General features: G+C 35.2%; 1 protein-coding gene across 5 annotated transcripts in view; it reads left to right on the forward strand.

Annotated features, from left to right (window-relative positions):
- LOC121234363 (molybdenum cofactor sulfurase) overlaps positions 1–8,625 on the forward strand; it is a 66,811-nt gene extending 58,186 nt beyond the window's left edge. For 2 of the 5 annotated variants that reach the window (XM_041130277.1, XM_041130280.1), the window contains 4 exons: positions 5,712–5,938; positions 7,367–7,503; positions 8,065–8,175; positions 8,268–8,625. In XM_041130277.1, coding sequence (XP_040986211.1) covers positions 5,712–5,938; positions 7,367–7,503; positions 8,065–8,175; positions 8,268–8,378 — 586 coding nt within the window. In that variant the 3' untranslated portion in view covers positions 8,379–8,625. Of the gene's footprint in view, positions 1–5,711; positions 5,939–7,366; positions 7,504–8,064; positions 8,176–8,267 lie in introns of those variants that run through there. The other 3 variants (XM_041130279.1, XR_005934376.1, XR_005934377.1) reach the window with 3 other exon arrangements.
- The last annotated feature ends 11,439 nt before the right edge of the window (positions 8,626–20,064 follow it).

Here is a 20,064-nt window from a genome sequence, read left to right on the forward strand (position 1 = left end):
GGGAGACACATTTCCCAAATTCCTAACTTGACACTTCAAAAGAGAAAGAGGGGGGTGACCAGGGCAATAGTGCAATTCATAAGCAGATGATGAGGGGGATGTAAGGGCTCAAGTGGGTGACTGTTGAACATCAAGATAATATAGACCACTAGCTTCATGCCACGTACCAATCTTGTTCCCCGTCTTGAGATCCTGAAAAATACATAAAGAGGGATAAAGGTCATTGAACATTGAAGATTTTGAGTAATCTTACTAATAGACAACAAACTAAAGGGAAAACTAGGAGCATATAGAACAAATGGCAAGGATATAGAGTCGGTGAGCTTAGTGGATCCAATGCTTGTAACTTTAGCAAAATAACCATTAGCAAGAGTGACACTTTTTAGAGATGTTATAGTATTTAACTTAGATAAGGCAGAAGACAAACTGGTCAGATGTTCATTAGCTCCTGAATCAATGATCCATGGATCTTGAGTGGATGAGACAAGACGTGTGGATGCTATACCTAACTGGGTAAGAGTAGTTGTGGAAGATCAAGCCTATGTGCAACCCAAAAGCTGCTCATACTCATCCTTCGATATACTAATCATATCATGAGCTGGGTTGGAGCTCGTTAACTGTGGTGTAGTATCTTGGCAAATGGCCTGATTAGCAGACCCAGATGGTCTACCATGTAGATCCCAACAATAGTCTACCGAATGGTTAGTGCGACCACAATGGATGCACTTACGAGGCTCTCAACCTCAAGGGCGATTACCTTGGCATCACGTCCCCCACATGCACTTCTACCACCTCGGCCTCCACGCCCACCAGGAGCAACATAAGAGGCAACCAAAGTGGATCTCTCACTAATCGGATCAGAGGACAACTGAGATCCATGCCCAGATAACGTAGCACGCTGAAGTCGGAGAACACATCAGCAAATGAAGGAAGTTGTGGACTCACCAAAATTTGAGAACACATCCACTCATATTCAGGTTTTAAATCAACAAGGAACCGAACAACAGTAAACTCTTCATGCGTTGTAGCATACGTGAGACATCAAAAGTTATAGGTTGATACATCTTGAGTTCTTCACATATGCTCATCACTTGAGAATAATACTTTTCCAGGCCCAAAGTACCTTGTTCCAACCCAAAGAACTACTTAAATAGCTCATAAATACGGGTTGTGTTCCTAGAACCCAAATACATATGCTTGAGATGGCTCCACACCTCTTGGGCAGTGTCAAAATGGATCAAATTAGAGCAAATATAAGACTCAATACTGTTCAACATCAAGAACAAGATTTGAGCATCCTCTTGCTCCCATTGAGACAGGTTTTGGATCAACCAGGTGGCTAGAAAGTCCCTTGCCTTTCAAAAATATTGTAGCAAATTTTGACCATAGCATATAGTTCTTTCCATCCAATTTCACGGAAGTCATAGGTGTATTAAAGTTTGGTGCAAGCGATTGTGACTCAAATTTAGTTGCCATAGGTGCAGAAAAATATCACAATTCCACTTGGAGATAGAAAATTCACATAGAGTATGAAACATGTATAAAAAACTGGGGAATACGATTTGGAAAACTAGAAACCCAACTTGCAGAATTGTGAAAGGAAAAACTGAATATTCCACTTTCCTATGAAAAAGATTACATTCCCTTTAAATAGATAATAATTCTCATCTAATTACTCGGGATATTTACAACTTAGTGAAAATAGAATCAATCCTATTTAAAACAGAAAACAGTAAGATAGGAAAATACTATCTAAAGGATCGGGTAACATGCTACCCGAATCCCCTAAAATCGTGGAACCAAAATGGCTAACAAATCAACTATTAGCTGTAAATCTCCTAAAGATCAGCCCCTAATAAAGACTGATAGATTTCCAATAATTCTACACTCCCCCTCAAGTTGGGCAGTAAATATTGATTAGGCCCAGCTTGGAACTCAGATCATCAAAATTCTTTCTTGGCAAAGCCTTAGTAAGGATATTGGTTGTTTGGAGACACGTAGTCACGTACAACATTTTGATTATCCCTTCCTCTATTTTTTTCTTTATGAAATGTCGATTAATCTCCACGTGTTTTGTTCTATCATGATGCACTGGGGTTCTTTGCAGTGCTGATGGCTGACTAATTGTCATAGAACATCTTCATAGGTTCTTCACATCAAATCTTTAATTCCTTCAGAAGCCTTCTTAGCCATATTCCTTAAAAGATGTCATGTGCCATTGCTCTGAATTCAACTTCTGCACTGCTTCTTGACACAACTGATTGCTTCTTACTTCGCCATGTAACTAGGTTTCCCCATACATATGTGTAGTACCCAAAAGTTGACCTTCGATCATGTATTGATCCTGCCCAATCTGCATCATTGAATACCTCAATATCTCTTCTTTGAGTCTTCTCGAAAAATAATCCTTTACTTGGTGTTAGCTTTAGGTATCGTAGGATTCTATAAACTGCCTTCATATGTTCTTGATTGGGATTGTTCATGAATTGACTCACCATACTGACAGAGAAGCCAATATCAGGTTGGGTGTGAGACAAGTATATAAGTTTCCCAACTAGTCTTTGAAATCTGCCTTTATCCACTGGTGCATTGTCTACCTTGGCTCCTAGTTTGGTTGTTGAATCCATAGGAGTATCTGCCAGCTTGCATCCGAGCATCCCAGTCTCTTTTAAGAGATCCAGAACGTATTTACTTTGGGAGACAAGGTTCCCTTTGTTGACCATGCTACTTCCATGCCTAGGAAGTATTTGAGAATCCCAAGGTCCTTGATTTCGAATTCTTTAGCTAGAAGACTTTTGAGACTACTCATTTCCTCCTCATAATCTCCCGTTAGAATGATGTCGTCCACATATACAATGAGGATAGCAAGTTTTCCTTCAGGAGAGTATTTAACAAATAGTGTATGATCTATTTGACATTGAGAATAGCCTTGCCTCTTGATTACCTTTGTGAATCTCTCGAACCAAGCTCTTGGGGATTGCTTGAGCCCATATAAGGATCTTCTGAGTTTGCAGATTTTGTTGTGTGTAGCTTGTGTCTCGAATCCAGGAGGAATTTCCATGTATACTTCAGCTAGGCCTCCATTGAGGAAGGCATTCTTGACATCTAGTTGGTGAAGAGGCCAGTCTAAATTTGCAGCCAAAGATAGGAGCACCAGCACTATGTTTAACTTGGCTGCAGGGCCAAATGTCTCCTCGTAGTTGATTCCATATGATTGAGTGAATCCTATCGCTACTAGCCGAGCCTTGAATCGGTTAACACTTCCATCTTCATTGCATTTCACAGTGAATATCCATTTGCAACCTATTGGATGTTTTCCAGTTGGTAATTATGTGATCTCCCATGTTCCATTCTTTTCTAGTGCACGGATTTCTTCACAAACTGCAGACTTCCATTCAGGTGTATCGAGAGCTTCTTGTATGTTATTAGGGACCTGGATTTTGTCGAGGTGTGCAACAAAGGTTTTGAAATTTGATGACAGTCCCTGATATGACACAAATGTGTATATTGGGTGTTTTGTGCATGATCTCACACCTTTTCTCATAGCAATAGGACAATCACTATCATCATTAGTTAACTCCTTATGGGAAGTCTCGGGATTAGAGTTACTTCGTGGATCTTCACTTGATCTAGGACTCGGATCAGTCTCTTGGATTTGCCCAAGAGATGCTCATTGGTCTATGTCCTTTCGGTTCCTTCTCCTCCGTGAATAGGTAATCAACTCATCATTGTTTGTTGGTTGAATAGTGTCCAGATGCTTAGGTGAATTTTTAGGAACTGGTAGATCGGTGGTTTGATGTCTCACGGGAGATTCTAAGAAGAGATGTGGAGGAGTAATGGATTCAGGAGGAATGGATTCAGGAGTTTGTGATGGGTGAAATGGGCCAGAATCAGAAGAAGGGTGAGATAACTCTTCAAAATCCCAAAGTTGGTATTCCTGTGTAAGATTGCTCTCCCCTTGAATATCAGATTTGGGGTAATCTGGTTGTTGCTCAAAAAATGTGACATCCATGGAGTGATAATATCTTTTAGTAACTGGTGAATAGCACTTATACCCCTTTTGGTTTGGAGAGTACCCGAGAAAAATGCACTTAAGGACTCTAGGATCAAGTTTACCCCGGTGTTGATGATGTACATGAACAAAAGCTGAGCACCCAAATACTTTGAAGGGAATAGTGGAGATGAGTCGAGTATTGAGAAAGGACTAAAGTAGAGTTTGAATGGGAGTTTGGAATTTGAGAACGCGAGAGGGCATCCTATTTATGAGGTAGGCTGCAGTGAGAGAATGGCTTCACCCCTAAAGTGTTTCGGTACATGTGTAGAGAACATGAAGGAGCGGGCAACATCTAGTAGGTGCCGGTTTTTTCTTTTGGCAATTTCATTTTGCCGAGGAGAGTCGACACAGGAACTTTGGTGTACTATACCTTGACTCAAAAGATAATCATCAAGAATGGATTTGAAATATTCTTTGGCATTATCAATTTTCACAATCTGCATTTTTGCTTGGAATTGTGTTTGGATCATGGTGTTAATATTTTTGAAAATCTGACCTGCCTCTGACTTTTCTTTCATGAGGAATACCCATGTAAGTCTAGTGTGATCATCTATAAAAGATATAAACCAGCGAGATCCAGTAATATTCTTGATCCTCGATGACCCCCACACATCGCTATGAATCATTGAAAAAGGTTGGGATGCTTTGTAGGGTCGGTTGGGATAAGAGTTGTGAACATGTTTTGAAAATTGACAAATCTCACACTGAAAATCATTTGGATTTTTATTATTGAATAATGAAGGAAAAAGCTTCTCGAGATACAAGAAATTTGGATGTCCTAACCTAATAAGTAGTCAATGTGGGACATAGCATCCATGATTGCTTTTTATAACTTACATATGCTATTTTGGATATTCATATTCCCAATATGGGATCGGGTGTGAGAAACTCCTCTTAAGTTCCTGATGACCTTGTCAGGGCCATGTTATACAATGCTCCAAAATCACATGGTTGGTCTTACTAAGTGGCTATGATTCCAAATGTAACGACCCAGAAAAAGCTCCTAAACTCTTATACCAGTTGTAACGAACCATGGAAAGTCTCAGCCACATCTGAGCTTATACCTGAAAATGATTAGTAAATGGTTCTGATTAGAACTCTTAGGAATCATTATAAGGCCAGAGAATCCACTTTCATTATACTCATTTGCCTCTCATATTTCTCCCACCCAATGTAGGACTTGGTGAGGCATTACAAGTTTTAGGGGCTACTGAAATTCCAAATGATGTAGGGAAAATAATTTCTTGAAATTCTCGATTATACAACCTTGTTCATTGATGTGCAATATGGCGACTGCATAATGACAGAGTTGCCATATAAAATTCTAGGTTTTCAGTTTATTGTCCGTCCTGTAACTTGCTAATAGTATATTTCTATTTACACACCTTACCATATTAGGGTTGCCTGTGTTGAAATCTTAGATTTTACCGATCTCATTTTAAAACCAAAAAAAAGTTTAAATGAAAGATAAAAATGATCCTTCTAATTTTATCATTGTTTTGAAATATATTTGAAGTATCACGCATTCATACAACCCTATTTTAAATACAGTGGTTTTTCTGAAAATTGTATAAAAAAATGCATTCAATTTCCTTTTATACATTGTCTTCGTCAGATTAAGTTCTCACGGTTGCAATCAAATTGTTGTGTTGGTTAGATATCAAGGCCGGAGTTACAACAACGAAGTAAATATTTGGTTTAGCCAAGCAGTTGGTCGACCTTGCTGTCTGTTGCGGTGTTCAATGTCCAGTTATTACTTGAATAATAGCAGATGTGTGGGAATGTGTAGAGATGTCCAGAGCAGATTGAATTTTGTCAATGAAGCTCAGTTCTTATTAATATCCAAGGAGAGCGTATCTGACCTCAATGACAGGTTAAGCTCAAGTATGTATTTGTATTGTATTGACTGTTGTACGAGTCAATTAAATCAGTTACCTTCTAGTTTTCTTTGAAAATGCTCCTTTTTTTGGCACACCTAGGATACTTAGAAATTACTTGAGGATGTATAATATGTAGACCTTCCCTTGGAAGTATTGCATTAATCATTCAATCTAGAAACACTACCCTGAATTTTATAGAGTATAAAACCTCTTACTATAGATTAGAAGTTATATCAAGTATTTTAAAAGTTGGTTAGGACCGAGCCAAGATTAAGCAAAAGTTGGATTAGCAGAAAATATTTTGTTTAGGTAAATTAAAATTTTAATTAAGTCAAGTAAATAGGTGTTGCCCAAGTACACAAGAAGTACATGAAAAAGAACACCTAGTTACAAGTTAGGTACTAAAAAATAATACAAAAAATCTTGAAGACTAGTTCCATTGAATTCAATAACAGAAGCCCAAAGAAATAAGGGGTGGAAAAAGAAACTTCTAAGTTCATCCAAAGAACACTCCCTATCTTCAAAACTCCGGTCATTCCTTTCAAGCCAAATGCACCACATGAGACATAAATGAATCATTCTCCATACAGCAGCCACATGGAGGTTGCCTTGAAGACCTTTCCAACAAGCAAAAAGATCCACCACCCTCCTCGGCATTGCCAATGCAAGTCCAGTCCTGCTAACAAGCTTGTCCCATAACACCCTCCTTGCCACCATGCAGTGCAATAATAAATGATTCACAAATTCACCACTTTTTTACATGTAGCACCAATCTATACCAATATGTCCACGCTTTCTCAAGTTTTCCATAGTCAAGATTTTCCCAAGAGAGGCAGTCCAGCCGAAAAAAGCTATTTGGAAGGCACCTTACTCCAAATGCATTTCCAAGGAAAAAGAATATGGCTTTGATATGACAAAACTTGTAGAATGATCAAACAGTGAACTTATTTCCATTATGCCTCCAAAGCATCCTGTCTACCTCAATACTACCAATGCTCAAAATGTATATAACGTGCTGAAAAGCTCAGAAATAGCTCCAATTTCCCAATCCTAGGCAGGTCTGAGAAAACAAACATTCCACTGAGAAGAGCCATTACAGCTGTCCAGAAGATCCAACACTGAAGCCTCCTAATCGAGAGCAATCTAGAAAAGGAAGAAAACACGTTCTTGAGGGTGGGATTACCGCACCAAGTATCATGCCAAAATCTGATCCTGGATCCCTCTCCAAACGCAAATCTAATATGACTGGAACCCCCCCACCCCCCATGTATTGTGATGCAGTGAAAATTGTTCCTTCAGACTGAGCTGTATGAGAGAATACTAAAATTTGAGTGATAGAAAATTCTCCATAGCTGGACTTTTTCTATATTTGGAACTTTTGTATCATTTGGTGCTTAGAAATATTTTTGAATTGTTAAACATACGGTAGCAGACATGAAAAACAGTGCTCTTGGAGTTGCAGTTCAAGTCAACCCAATGAGATTTCGGCCCAATCTTGTCATATCTGGAGGTGAACCATATGCCGAAGATGGATGGAGAAATCTTAAAATTGGAGACAACTGTTTTACGGTAAGTTCTTGTAACTTTGAACCGTAACCATGGTGTGTCCTAACAGAGAGAGCTAATTCCTGTCATAAACGAAACTTTAGCCTTGTTATGTTGTTCAGCATTAAAGTTGTAATCTCATCTTTCCATACTTCTTCACTTATACAATGCTTGTTGCATACAATGTAATAAATTTGTAGCATCCATTCCAACTATTATTGAATATTTATTTGTATTTTACCACAATCTTGTTCACATTTTGTAGTGTTTACTTGCTGCATACATCATTAAAAGTTGATATAAAGCTTTTCAAGTTTTATTGGTAGTGAATGTTTTGGCCTTATTTTTTTATTCTTCTAGCAGAAAAAGAGGACAAAAATTTTGTTGATGGGAAACTATTCGTTGTTATAAACCTCATAATGCTAAGAATATCGTTATATCTTAAAATGAGTACAAGGAACCTTATGAAGCCAAAAATAATTGCATTCAAAATCATATATACTTGATTGTCAGAAGGAATATGAAGAGTGTGCACTTTTCAGATTCATAAACTTTTCATTGGTCATCCCTGCCTCTTTTTCTCAGTCACTGGGTGGATGCAACCGCTGCCAGATGATTAATCTTGTTAATGAAGGTGGACAAATGCAGAAGTCAAATGAGCCTTTGGCTACTTTAGCATCATATAGGAGAGTGAAGGTCAGCCAGAATAGATATTTGAATTTTGATACTTGGTTGATTTTTTTTCTCTATTCTTAGTGCACGTAACATTGAACTTTTCATTGAGGCAGGGGAAGATTCTATTTGGGATTCTGCTGAGATACCAGACTGCAGATGAAGTAGAGCAGGAAACTAATCCATGGCTTCAAGTAGGGCAGGAAATACATCCAAATTCCTTTTAAATTTGAAGAATAAGCGTGAAAGGTGTATCCTTGCTATCTGACTGGGGTGTTACTGATTTGTTTTGGGAACTTTATGAGGGCATTAACAGTTATATCCACAAATCTAAGTAAGTGTATACAGAAAATTGCAGAAAAATACGAGGCAAAGGTTGGAAATTATTCAAATAAAGTATTAAAGTTTATACAGGATATTCATTCTTGAGCCAGTTGCAGTCTCCTTGCTAGGAGAATAGGATATATATAGAAGATGATATTCTTCTTTTAAACTTCATAGTGCAATAGTGGCTCTAGTTACATCTCTGAATTATTTACACCCAAGGTTTATACAAAATAGCCCAATGAAGCCTCTATATTTCATGTGGACACATGCCCTACAGAATCAGCTTTCAGCATTTTTTTTTAAATGTTTCCTTTTACTATTGTCATGCCCAAGTAGGAGGAAGCTATTTCTGATTAATCCCTCCAAACCTTTTTTTATTAGGGAAAAAAAAAAGTCCAATATAAAAAAATTGTAGAGGAATCACATGGTTTGAAATTTGAATTGTCTTGTATGTGCTAAAATTAATTGAAAATATTTAATAAAAAAAAATATCAAAACTTGAAACTTCTTGGCCATGTTGCTCTTTTTTCAATTTGCATCATAAAGTCAGTGATAGACAATCAAAACTATCAACTTGCATAATAAACTATTCAATTTTGATAATTTGCATCATCGTTTAAGATTACAATCTTTAAGGTCAAGTATTAATATTTTATAGTACTAATTGATAATGTCAATAGTTTATGGTTCAGATTTAAAAATGGAAGTTTGAATATGCGAAAGTTAGTAGTTTATAGTAGTAATTGATAATATTATGAATAAATTGCAATCGCTTTTTGGTTAATATATATATATATATATATATATAATGAAGTAGAAGCTGATTCCCTCCTAACTGACTATGTTAGAATTGGCATGACATGAACGCCGCCGCCATTTCTTAATCCAAACACCTCGTCAACTATCCCTATATTTTCCAAGATTTTGACCAATGCAAAGGCCTTCACAAGAAATAGTAAAATATAATGAATTTTGTGGACGCAAGAGAACGAACAGAACCAGAGAAAAACAAAAAGAAAAAGTGACCCAGAAACCGAAGGTTCCTAGACCCATTTTCATGGCTGTTGACTAAGGACTTGGACTTTTTCTCAAGCCCCACCTTTTTTCCAGGTCTCTCTTAATGGATCCTTGACTAAAACCCTCTTCATATTATTCAAAGCATTCTAGAGAGAGAGATTCACAATAATAATACAAAACTCAGATCAACTGTTGATGTGTGGTTAGACTTGTACAAATGCTGGACTCTGGATGTAGAGACGAAACTGGGGGGACCAGGTGGCCTTGGACAAGCATTCTCCCAATTATAAATCAATCATGCATGGCCATAATCGTAGAGCTCTAAGGAAAACTAAATCCTAAATTTATTAGCTAAAATAAAAATGTAAGAATTCTAAAGTCTCCATAAATGTTCGGAGAATGAGATGAGATAAAAATTTTGTAAATAATAATAAAATAATTTACAAATAGTTATTAGTGAAATTGTTTAGGTTAATATATTTTAATGGACTTTGAGAAATGAAGGAGAAAAAGTTGAATAAAAAATATTATAAAAATAAAATATTGTTATAATATTATTTTTATTTTAAAACTTAAAAAAACAGTATTATTTTTTGTATTTTATTTGAAAGTTTGGAAAAATTATAATGATTAGGTAATGATTAGATAAAAAAAATTGAAGATTTGAAATTAAAAAGTGTTTGTTTTTTAGTGATATTGTTTGGGAAGAAAATTATAAAAAATTTTGAAATGAGATGAGATTCATGTTTCCCAAACAACTCGCTCCGAAGTTTGTCTAATAGCGACCTTACTGGCCTATATGTGGACATGTTGAAAAGTTTCCAATTAATGGGGAACGAGTTACCAAACGAAATTGTTCATTAATTTTTTGGGTAGAGAAAAAAAGTTCTCATATTATGTGAAGAATAAAACTACTTTATCTTCTCATTTTGACCGTTTCATTGACCATTGGTTAAATTTTTTTTTTTTTTCTTTTTTACACTTAATGATTAAGAAATTGATTTTAAGTATATTGGTATATTTTTTTATTTTTTAAAAATATTTAAATATATTAAAAAAAAAACTACTGGACCCAATCACCACACGTGGCTGTAATATATGAAGATTTGTGAGAAGAAGAAGACGGTTAGAGATCATGTTGTGTACGTGGCAATTTGAGAAAGGCTAGGCAGGCAGCCATGCAAGCATAAAAAGCTAAAGGGACAAAACTGGTATTAATTAGCTGATTAGGAGCTGCTGAGCATTTGTGGTGATTAATATGTTCTTGACTTTTCCAAAATATGGGCAAATTTTCAATCACTTTATATATGTTATTTATTTTTATTATGTCGACCGGGCAATACGAAAAAGTCTACGACTCTACTGCCTACCACTTCGTTCTCTCGGATACCAACCATTAGTGCTTGTTTAGATTTTTTATGGATTTTTATGAAAGTTGTGGGTCCTATTTACAACTTAATTAAAATCAATTTTCTAAGGAAAAGCAGCAATATGAGTGCAACTTATATAGTAGTGATCAATTAATTAATCAGCCTTATAAATGGAAGATAAAAAGAAAAAGGTTCCTCCTAAACTGAAATATTGAGCCTTTGCCCTTTAGGGTGGTTGGAGGGTTCACAAAATGCTATCTTCTCTCTCTATACGTACAAAAAATCTCTCTCTACCTTCTCTCTAAAAACCCAAAGGCTCCCTCTCCAGTTTGGAGATAGGGGACCAACTCTCCATGATCTGATCCACTTGATCCCCTCTCTATGTTCCATACTAGTGTTTCTCTTATCTTTTGCAGTTTTCTTCTCTATTACGTTGGAAAATGCTTGACTTATAACTGCCTAGCTTCAATCTAATTTACGACGTTGGAGTTGCAATTAATTAGTTTGTGGATATAAAACCAAATTAGTATTAGTTGATGGGAGACGTCCATGCATATATTATATACAGAAAGCTAAGCTTTGAACCCTAAAGCAAGTTCATGTGCTGTTAGTTTCTTCATTTATAAGGATATTAATTCCATCTATCAACTCATGCAGGCCAGTTGTCCATTTTTTTTAATTCGTATTTAGTAGTTCTTGAAAATGATATATGATGAGTAATAACAAGCTTGGATGTTCAACAAAGTATCCATCCATCCACCAATAAGCTAGCTAGGGCTGAACCATAAAGTTTAATTTGGGTGCAAAATGATAAAACAGTAAGATTGGCATAAATATATATATATATAAATGAGTTTTACAATATTTATTGAGTATTATTTTATGCAAATAGAGATTAACTCTTGAAAAATTTGAACGTACTTTGTATGTCATGACTCTTTCCCTATTCTAAATCAAATTCGAGGAGATCGACACTCTAAGGAGAGGTTTGTATTCACAACCGATCTCAACTCATTTTAAGTTATCTCAACTCATCTCACTACTATTCATTACTATTCATCAACTTTAACTCACAAATCTCACTACTATTCACAAATCATCTCACTACTATTCACAACCCATCTCAACTCATTTTCGAATCCAAACGACACCTTAAGAGATACTAACCAGCCCCTATAATGATATAATATAAATAGTAGTAAGAACAATAAAATTAAACAACCATATATAGGCCGTGCGATTACACGTACGATCTTTTTATTAAAATTTAAAGAAAATAATTAATCAAATTAAAAAGTGCTTGCTGCTTGTAGTTTGTCTTTCAGACAGAATATTAGTACATAAACTTTAATTTTAAACTATTATATATAACTCCCTAAGTTACTTTCAATTTAGATCAAATCAGTCTAATTATTTCCATTAATAATCTATTAAAATAGTTTGGTTTAATGTATCACTACAAGATAATTAAATTTTGTCCCTAAAAGTATTTATTTGGGACGAAAATTAAATTTTGTCTCAAAACATGGATGCGATTTTATATGCATTCGAGCAGAGAAATATCTGTTCGAACTAGACTTTCTATAACGAAATATAGCGTCTCAAAAAAAGAAAATCATTTGAACGTAAACAAAAACGTTTGAACAAAATTTTAATGACCGTTCAAATGGTTACATAATTGTTCGAATAATAGTCGTGGCAGAAAATATATACAATTGTGTCGAAGAAAGTTCGAAACCGTTCGAACGAGATATTTAACCATTCGATTTGAAGTTTTGGTGGTAAGTTATAAATAAATTTGGCGGGGATGTTGATATAGTGTTCATACGCTCCAATACAAGTTCAAACAGTATTTTAATTCATGTTCGAATGTTGACATAACTATTCGAATAATAGTCGTGGTGGGAATGTATACACAATTGTGCCTGGAGAAAGTTAGATCTCGTTCGAATGCTATATTTAATTCGAACCAATTTTTTGGTGGGAAGTTATAAATAAATCGAGTAGGGATTGTTGCAACGTAGTTCGAACAGTACTTTTATGTTTGAACGGATCTATAAACCATTTGAATGCTCATAATATTAGTTCGAACGGTACTGTTTAATTATAGAAATTTATTGAAAGTCATTCAAATATTTTAAAAATAAATATGATTTGAGTTTATTAGTTATCATTTTCAAAAGATAAAAAAATCTACCTATACGGTTTTATTATTATTTATGGTAAATTAAAATATTTCATATTCCTAAGAATTTTAAAAAATTAATTAATGAGTTTTATTACGGTAAATAAGAATTTGCAATTAAAAAAATATTACCTTCTAGGGAGTGTCACTTTTTATATTATCATGAACGGTAAGTAAAATAAAAAAATTAATTTTTGATAATAAACAAGTTAGCTATATATAACAAATAAAAACGATATAGTAATTAAATCGACAACGTTCGATACAACACAAAAAGTCAAATAAAAAATAAAATTACAGTGTAAGATTATCCAGGTCCTCCTGGATGACAATAATATGTCCCTTAATCTCTTGCAGTCGAACCATGATGGGCACAATAATCCTCTCCACGATCCTCTCTATGTCCTGGATCAAAAGTATGCGATGCTCCTCGAGCAGGGATCGTATCTCCGTGATAGTAGCCCCTGCAGTCTGTCTATCAACACCGGCATCAATAGAAGCTGGATCACGCTCTGTGCCACTATCTTGTGCAGCTGAACATTTGTGACTCAGATTGGATGCAGAGGAGGAAGTATAAAGGCATATCAACTGGCTCTTCTCGTGCTATCCGTAACATAAATCGAGCTCGTTCGATATCGGAGTCAGTCTTGTGTTTCCTCGGATCAATATTATAGGAAACAATTAAATTGAGCATTCAGAAAAATGCGATACAATCTATCTGTTTGATCACCTTGCTGCCATCATACAGAGGAGCCGAATCGTCATGCATCAACTGATGAATCTCATCATGTGTGGGACCATCATCTACTAGAGCCTCATCCTCGATGGCATCTTCACCATCTGTCATTGCAGCCGGTTGTTGTGCAGAGTATGCACCAAGTTCACGTGGGATCCCAAGAAAATCAACAATAATATATGTTGAGATAGTTATACTCACTCCATGAATGGTAAACGTGAAGGACTCCTCATTAGCCTCCATCTAACCCATGGCCCGGTAAAACTTAGTGACCATGTCTGGATAGGCCACACCCCTCTACTAACAAATCGAGCCACATCCTCCATCGCTGATAATAGAAAATAGGCTCCATCCATCCCACACAAAATCATGGAAGTCATCTATAATGATCTCCCGCTCTACCAGTATCGACCTCCTCATCTCACTAGCTTCACCGCTAGGTTGGCTCTCTCTCCCACTTTTTCTTCCCATGTTTGCCACTAGTGTACTGTTCATAAAACCAGTTCTAATTATATTATATACTATGATTTTTTAATAGAAACAACTTCATTCGAATAGGAACTAATCTGGTTGAATGATCAGGTATTTAATTCAAATGTTAAATAATACCGTTCAAATAATATCAATCAGTATTCAAACAAGATTTAACCATTCGAACTATATTTTAACCAGTTATTTAATTCGAATGTTAAATAATACCGTTCGAATAATATCAATCAGTATTCAAACGGGATTTAACCATTCGAATTATATTTTAACCAATTTGAACATTTACTACCCGTTCGAACGAATAAATAGGTTGTTCGAACAATTAAAATCCTATGACCTTTGAACAACATAAATGTTACGTTCGAAGGGAGACCCAAGCCTATTTGAACGGTCATTAGCTCAATTTTTAACGTTTGAACTTGTTCTTTCATGTCCTAACGCTAAAATGGTTGTTTGGCAAATTCGCGTTTGAACAGGTTTAAAGTCGTTTAAACGCGATTATCCATGAAATCCATGGCTGAACCGACTCAGCACCGAACGTGGAAATCAAGGGTTCTTGAAGAATCTTTTGTTTTAGTCGGTCCAAATTAACATGGAGTGAAGCCTAGACTTCACTCCATCATTTCTAAGGCCAAACGCCATGTGTGGCGGATGGAAAACACCAAAAAGGGGTCGGATTGGATTCGAAATCTAACCCCCATTTCAAATCCATATAAGATAAATATACAAGCATTCAAGTGAAGGGTCATACCTCTTAGATGGCATAAAACGGCCTGGTTACGGCGGAGTTGGTGGCGGTGACTGGCATACAATGGAGAATGGGCTTCGAACGAAGTTGTGTGAATGTAAATCGTTCGAAATTCGAACTGCGTATGCTGGGAGATAGAATTGGAAGAGAATATAAGAAATATGCATGAGTAAAGTTTTTTATAGAATTTGCTCGCAAGAGTGTTGACAGTCGAGGTTTTATAAGATGTTCGTGCAAGAAGTGTAAAAACCTTAGTTCTTATAACTTGGTTTTAGTGGAGGAGCATTTATATGTCAATGGAATCGATCCTAAATACTCACTGTGGGTCTTATATGGCGAACCATTTCCTAAATGAACTAGATTTGGCACTCAATCCAATCAAATGGAGGAAAGTAACGACATCGACAAAGATGACATAAATGTGGATGTATCTGATGATAATGTAAAGGATATGGCGGAGATGTTAGGCGATCTTGGTGTAGGAATGTTTGGGACGAGGGATGGAGATGGAACATCTACATAATCATTTGAGGGAAATTGAAATTTTGGAAGATTGTGGGAGGATACACAGTGAGAGCTGTACAAGGGGTACACTCGTTATAGCAAGTTATCTTTTATAGTGAGATTGCTTCATATTAAGTGTATATGTCGTATTTCTGCAAAGGCCATTGACATGTTACTTTAATTATTTAAAGAGGCTCTTCCACGGGATAACGTATTACCCTATAATTTTTATGAAGCGAGGACTAGGATTCAATTATAATATCATTCACGCATGTAAGAATGACTATGTTCTCTTCTGGCAGCAATACGCAGAATTTGATTCATGTCTAATGTGTCATGAGTCAAGATGGACATCCAATAAGTATAATGTACCCCAAAAAGTGTTAAGACATTTTTCGTTGATTCCTAAACTTCAAAGATTGTTTACGTCCCGGTCGACTGTGAAAGATATGCCTTAAAGTCTGAAATGAAAACTTCTTTTCACATCCTGCAAATTCTTTACAATAAAAAAAATTTGATGCCGAGTACCCATGATTTTATCAAGAATCTCGCAATTTACGACTTGGGTTAACAATAGATGGTTTTAATCCATTTGGTAACATGAGCATTTCTCATAGTACTTGGCCAGTCATACTAATGCCCTATAATTTGTCACCTTGGAAGTGCGTGAAAGATCCGTATTTTATGATAACTCTATTGATACCAAGGCCAAGGTCATCAGGGAATGAAATAGACGTATATTCTCAACCACTAATTGCATAGTTGAAAGAGTTGTGGGATCAAGGTGTCAGTACATATGATGTGGCCTCATCGCAGGAGTTCAAGATGCATGTTGTAGTGCTGTGGACAATAAATGATTTTCCAACATACGAAAACTTGTTTGGGTGGAGTACAAAAAGTAAAATGGCTTGTCCTATCTATAATAAAGACACTAAGTCTCAATGGTTGACAAATGATAGAAAATTATGTTTCATGGAACACCGTCGATATTTATCACATGATCATGGATCGCGTTCAAATAAAGCGATGTTTGATGAAAGGGTTGAGCGTAGGTCATCACTGCCAGAATTGTCTGGATTAGATATTATCACGCAGTTGATGGATGTTTCAAAAAACATATTTGGGAATGATGCAAGAGCTCGAAAAAGAAAACGACAAGCAGTGGAGTTGAATTGGACAAAAAAAAAGTATATTCTTTGAGTTGTCATACTAGTCTACCTTGACACTGAGTCATAATCTAAATATTATGCACATTGAGAAAAATATATGCGAGAATATACTAGGCACTCTGATGTCAATAGAATGGAAGAAAAAAGATACAGCTAACTCTCATAAAGATTTAAAGGAGTTGGGGATAAAATCGAAATTGCATTTGTAAGATAATGGGTTGTCAACTTATATGCTCCTTGGATGGTATACACTATCAAAGGAGTAGAGAGAAAAATTATGTGAGTGGTTCATAACAATCACATTATCTTGCAAATACAAGATATGGTGACAATTCAAAAGAAATTTCAAGTGAATTGTATGCTTTGACACGTGGTCCGTTCAGGCAAGCCATTCAATACTTAGGATGTTTGGTGCGTGGATATAGATTTCATACGGTTGACAGAGAATGATATAGAAAAACTCAAAATTATGGAGTTGTAGTCGAAAGAAGCCACATGAAGAATAACATTAACTTCGTATCTACGAAGTTATCGAATATATCATTGGGCTAAAGTATGTGGGTGGAAATATGGTCTGGTTGTTTAAATGTAATTAGTGAGATATCTCAAATCCTAGGTTGGGAGTGTGTAATGATGAATATTTTATGAGTTTCAATACATCTCGCACATGGTATGAGGACGATCATCTCGTTCTCGCTTGCCAAGCAAAACAAGTTTTTTATTTAGATAACCCGGAGTATGGAAACCCATGGCGCGTAGTACAAACGTTTGCACCAAGAAATGTATATGATTACATTCCAAAAGCAGATGAACAACATGAAGAATTTGACAGTCTAATAAATAAAGAAGCATATCAAGAAAATGAATCAGGTATCAATCTATTTGTTAATCTCAGCCAATATGACATGGTTCAATGCGTAGAGAAGATGTTGAACCAGAAGTAATTGAGGGTGGATTGTCAAAAGAACATGAGGCAATTGAAGTTTTTAGTGAGAATGAGGGCGACTGGTCCAGCAAAATTGATAGTAAATAAAATTAAATTTTGTATAAGTATCGTTGTTATGAATATAATAACATTTTTGCCATCTCCATCCATTACCGACTCCCCAATTGGTTCGTCTGCCATGAACGGTGGGCCAACATGACCATACCCAGAACAATATATTTTACCAAAGTAAATTTGATTTTATATGATGACTTAAGTAATAGTGTTTTAAAAATAATTTTTTTTTTTTATATTATGTGCTTTAATTACTGTATAGTTGTTATAAGCCATCGTCGAGGTCGAGGTACTACTAGGGACATCTGCATAGAAAAAGTAAGAAAAGCGGGAAAAATTAAAATTGATATTCTTAATGATCACACTAGTGGCTCTGGGGATTTGGCAGGTTAGCTTGCTTTTTATGTTGGTACCCTTATTCACACATAGGGGTGTAACCGGTCCGGTTTGGTCCGGTTTTGGATAAAATTTGGGATCGAACTGGTATGCACCAGTTTTACATTTTTAAGAACCGATTCCGCACCGGTTACCTCGCTAAATCGGTACTTCGGATTTTATTAGAGTATATAATACTATAGTAATAATATAATATTATAAACTATAGTGATATATTATAATACATAATATAGTGATATATTATAGTATACTATAATATATAATGATATAGTATTAGTTTAACTATTAATACAATAGACTATAGTGATATAAGATTTTAAAAGTTAATATTATATTAATTAGTAATTTATCATATAATGCAAAACTATTTTATATATACTTATATATTATATATAAAAATTATGTACAATATAATTTATTATAATATATATATATATGAGCCAGTTCGATCCGGTTTTAGAAAAAAGAAAAATCGAAACCGGACCAATTTTGACTGGTTTTAAGAAAAATAAAACTGGTATCGGACCGAACCAAACTCAGTACCGGACCAAACCTAGGTCCGATTTACCAGTTCACCAATTTTTTTTTACACCCCTACTTGCACATATGGATCGATGGCTACGTCATCTTGGGCTAAAGTTTCCAAAAATGTGAAAGATCATATAAAAATTTGTTGTCTGGTAATAAGTTACTTAGAAAACAATGAAGTATACATATTAATATATAATTAGTCTGTATTTAGACTAATCGTTTATAATTTTTTCAATGATGAGTTTGAACTTAATTTTGGTCGGCGAGAAGATTGACTAACGGTTGAGGAGCTGATGTCTAATGCATTCTGGAGGTACAAAGGTAGATGACATGCACACTATCACAAGTTCAGTAGTGCAACAGAGGCGCTTCAAAATCCATTTCAAGAAATACCACCAAACGAATGGGAGAAGTTTTGTGATACGTTTGAAGATCCCGCATATTGAGTAATTTCGCTACTATCGTTTTTTATGATATATGATAGATGCATTAAACAAATATAGTAATAGTGTTATTTTTTTTAGCAATGGAGTACTGTCAACAAAACAAATAGAGCAAATTTAACAAGACACCATCATACGGGTTCTCGATCTTTTCATCAACTATCTAACAAATTGGTAATGTTATACTAATCCCCGTTAAATATTAACATATCAAAATTTCTTATTGAAATTATAATATAGATTTTCCTTGTGCAAGAAGAAGAAAGTCCTACTAACTATAATTTGACCCAATTGTATGCTAAATCACAACAAATCATGATGGTGCTTGGATCAGTCCCGAAACATAAACAAATTATGTAAGTTTAAGTTTTTTATTTATATTGTGTAATAATATTTTTGTTTTTTATACTATTTCTAATTATTTTATAAATATATATATATATATATATATATAGAACAAGATGGTATCACTTAAGGAAATTGTTGCAACTCCATTTGATGAATAATCTGTGAACGATGTTCAGATCTTTTCTCAGGTTTTTGGACCACATTCTGGATATTTGAGGGGCTTAGGATGTTGCGTTAAGCCTTCCTTAACATCATCATCATCTTCTCAAGTCAGATCGAATAACAACTCTTAGGAATTAGAGGATGCAAGGCTCAAGATAGAAGAACATTTGAGGTCCAAGCAAAGAGAGTTGCAAACTCAATTAGATTAGGTGGCGGATATAGAGGTGAGATTAAAACAAAACATGCAGAAGAAGCTGGAGATTCGATTCTAAAAAATGTTCAAACAATGGTAATCAATGATATCCTAAAATTCTATGCCACCACAATCCTAGAACATATTTTTTATAGTTGTCTTTTTATTATTCTGACTTGAACATTTGAACAAATGTGATGTTTTAATTATAATATTTAATATTAGTTTCATATTTTGAATTATGAGTTTACTGTATCATGAGTACCGTTCGAACATAAAATACCCAGTTTGAACG

Source organism: Juglans microcarpa x Juglans regia, chromosome 6D, assembly GCF_004785595.1.
Source record: "Juglans microcarpa x Juglans regia isolate MS1-56 chromosome 6D, Jm3101_v1.0, whole genome shotgun sequence".
NCBI lineage: Eukaryota > Viridiplantae > Streptophyta > Magnoliopsida > Fagales > Juglandaceae > Juglans > Juglans microcarpa x Juglans regia.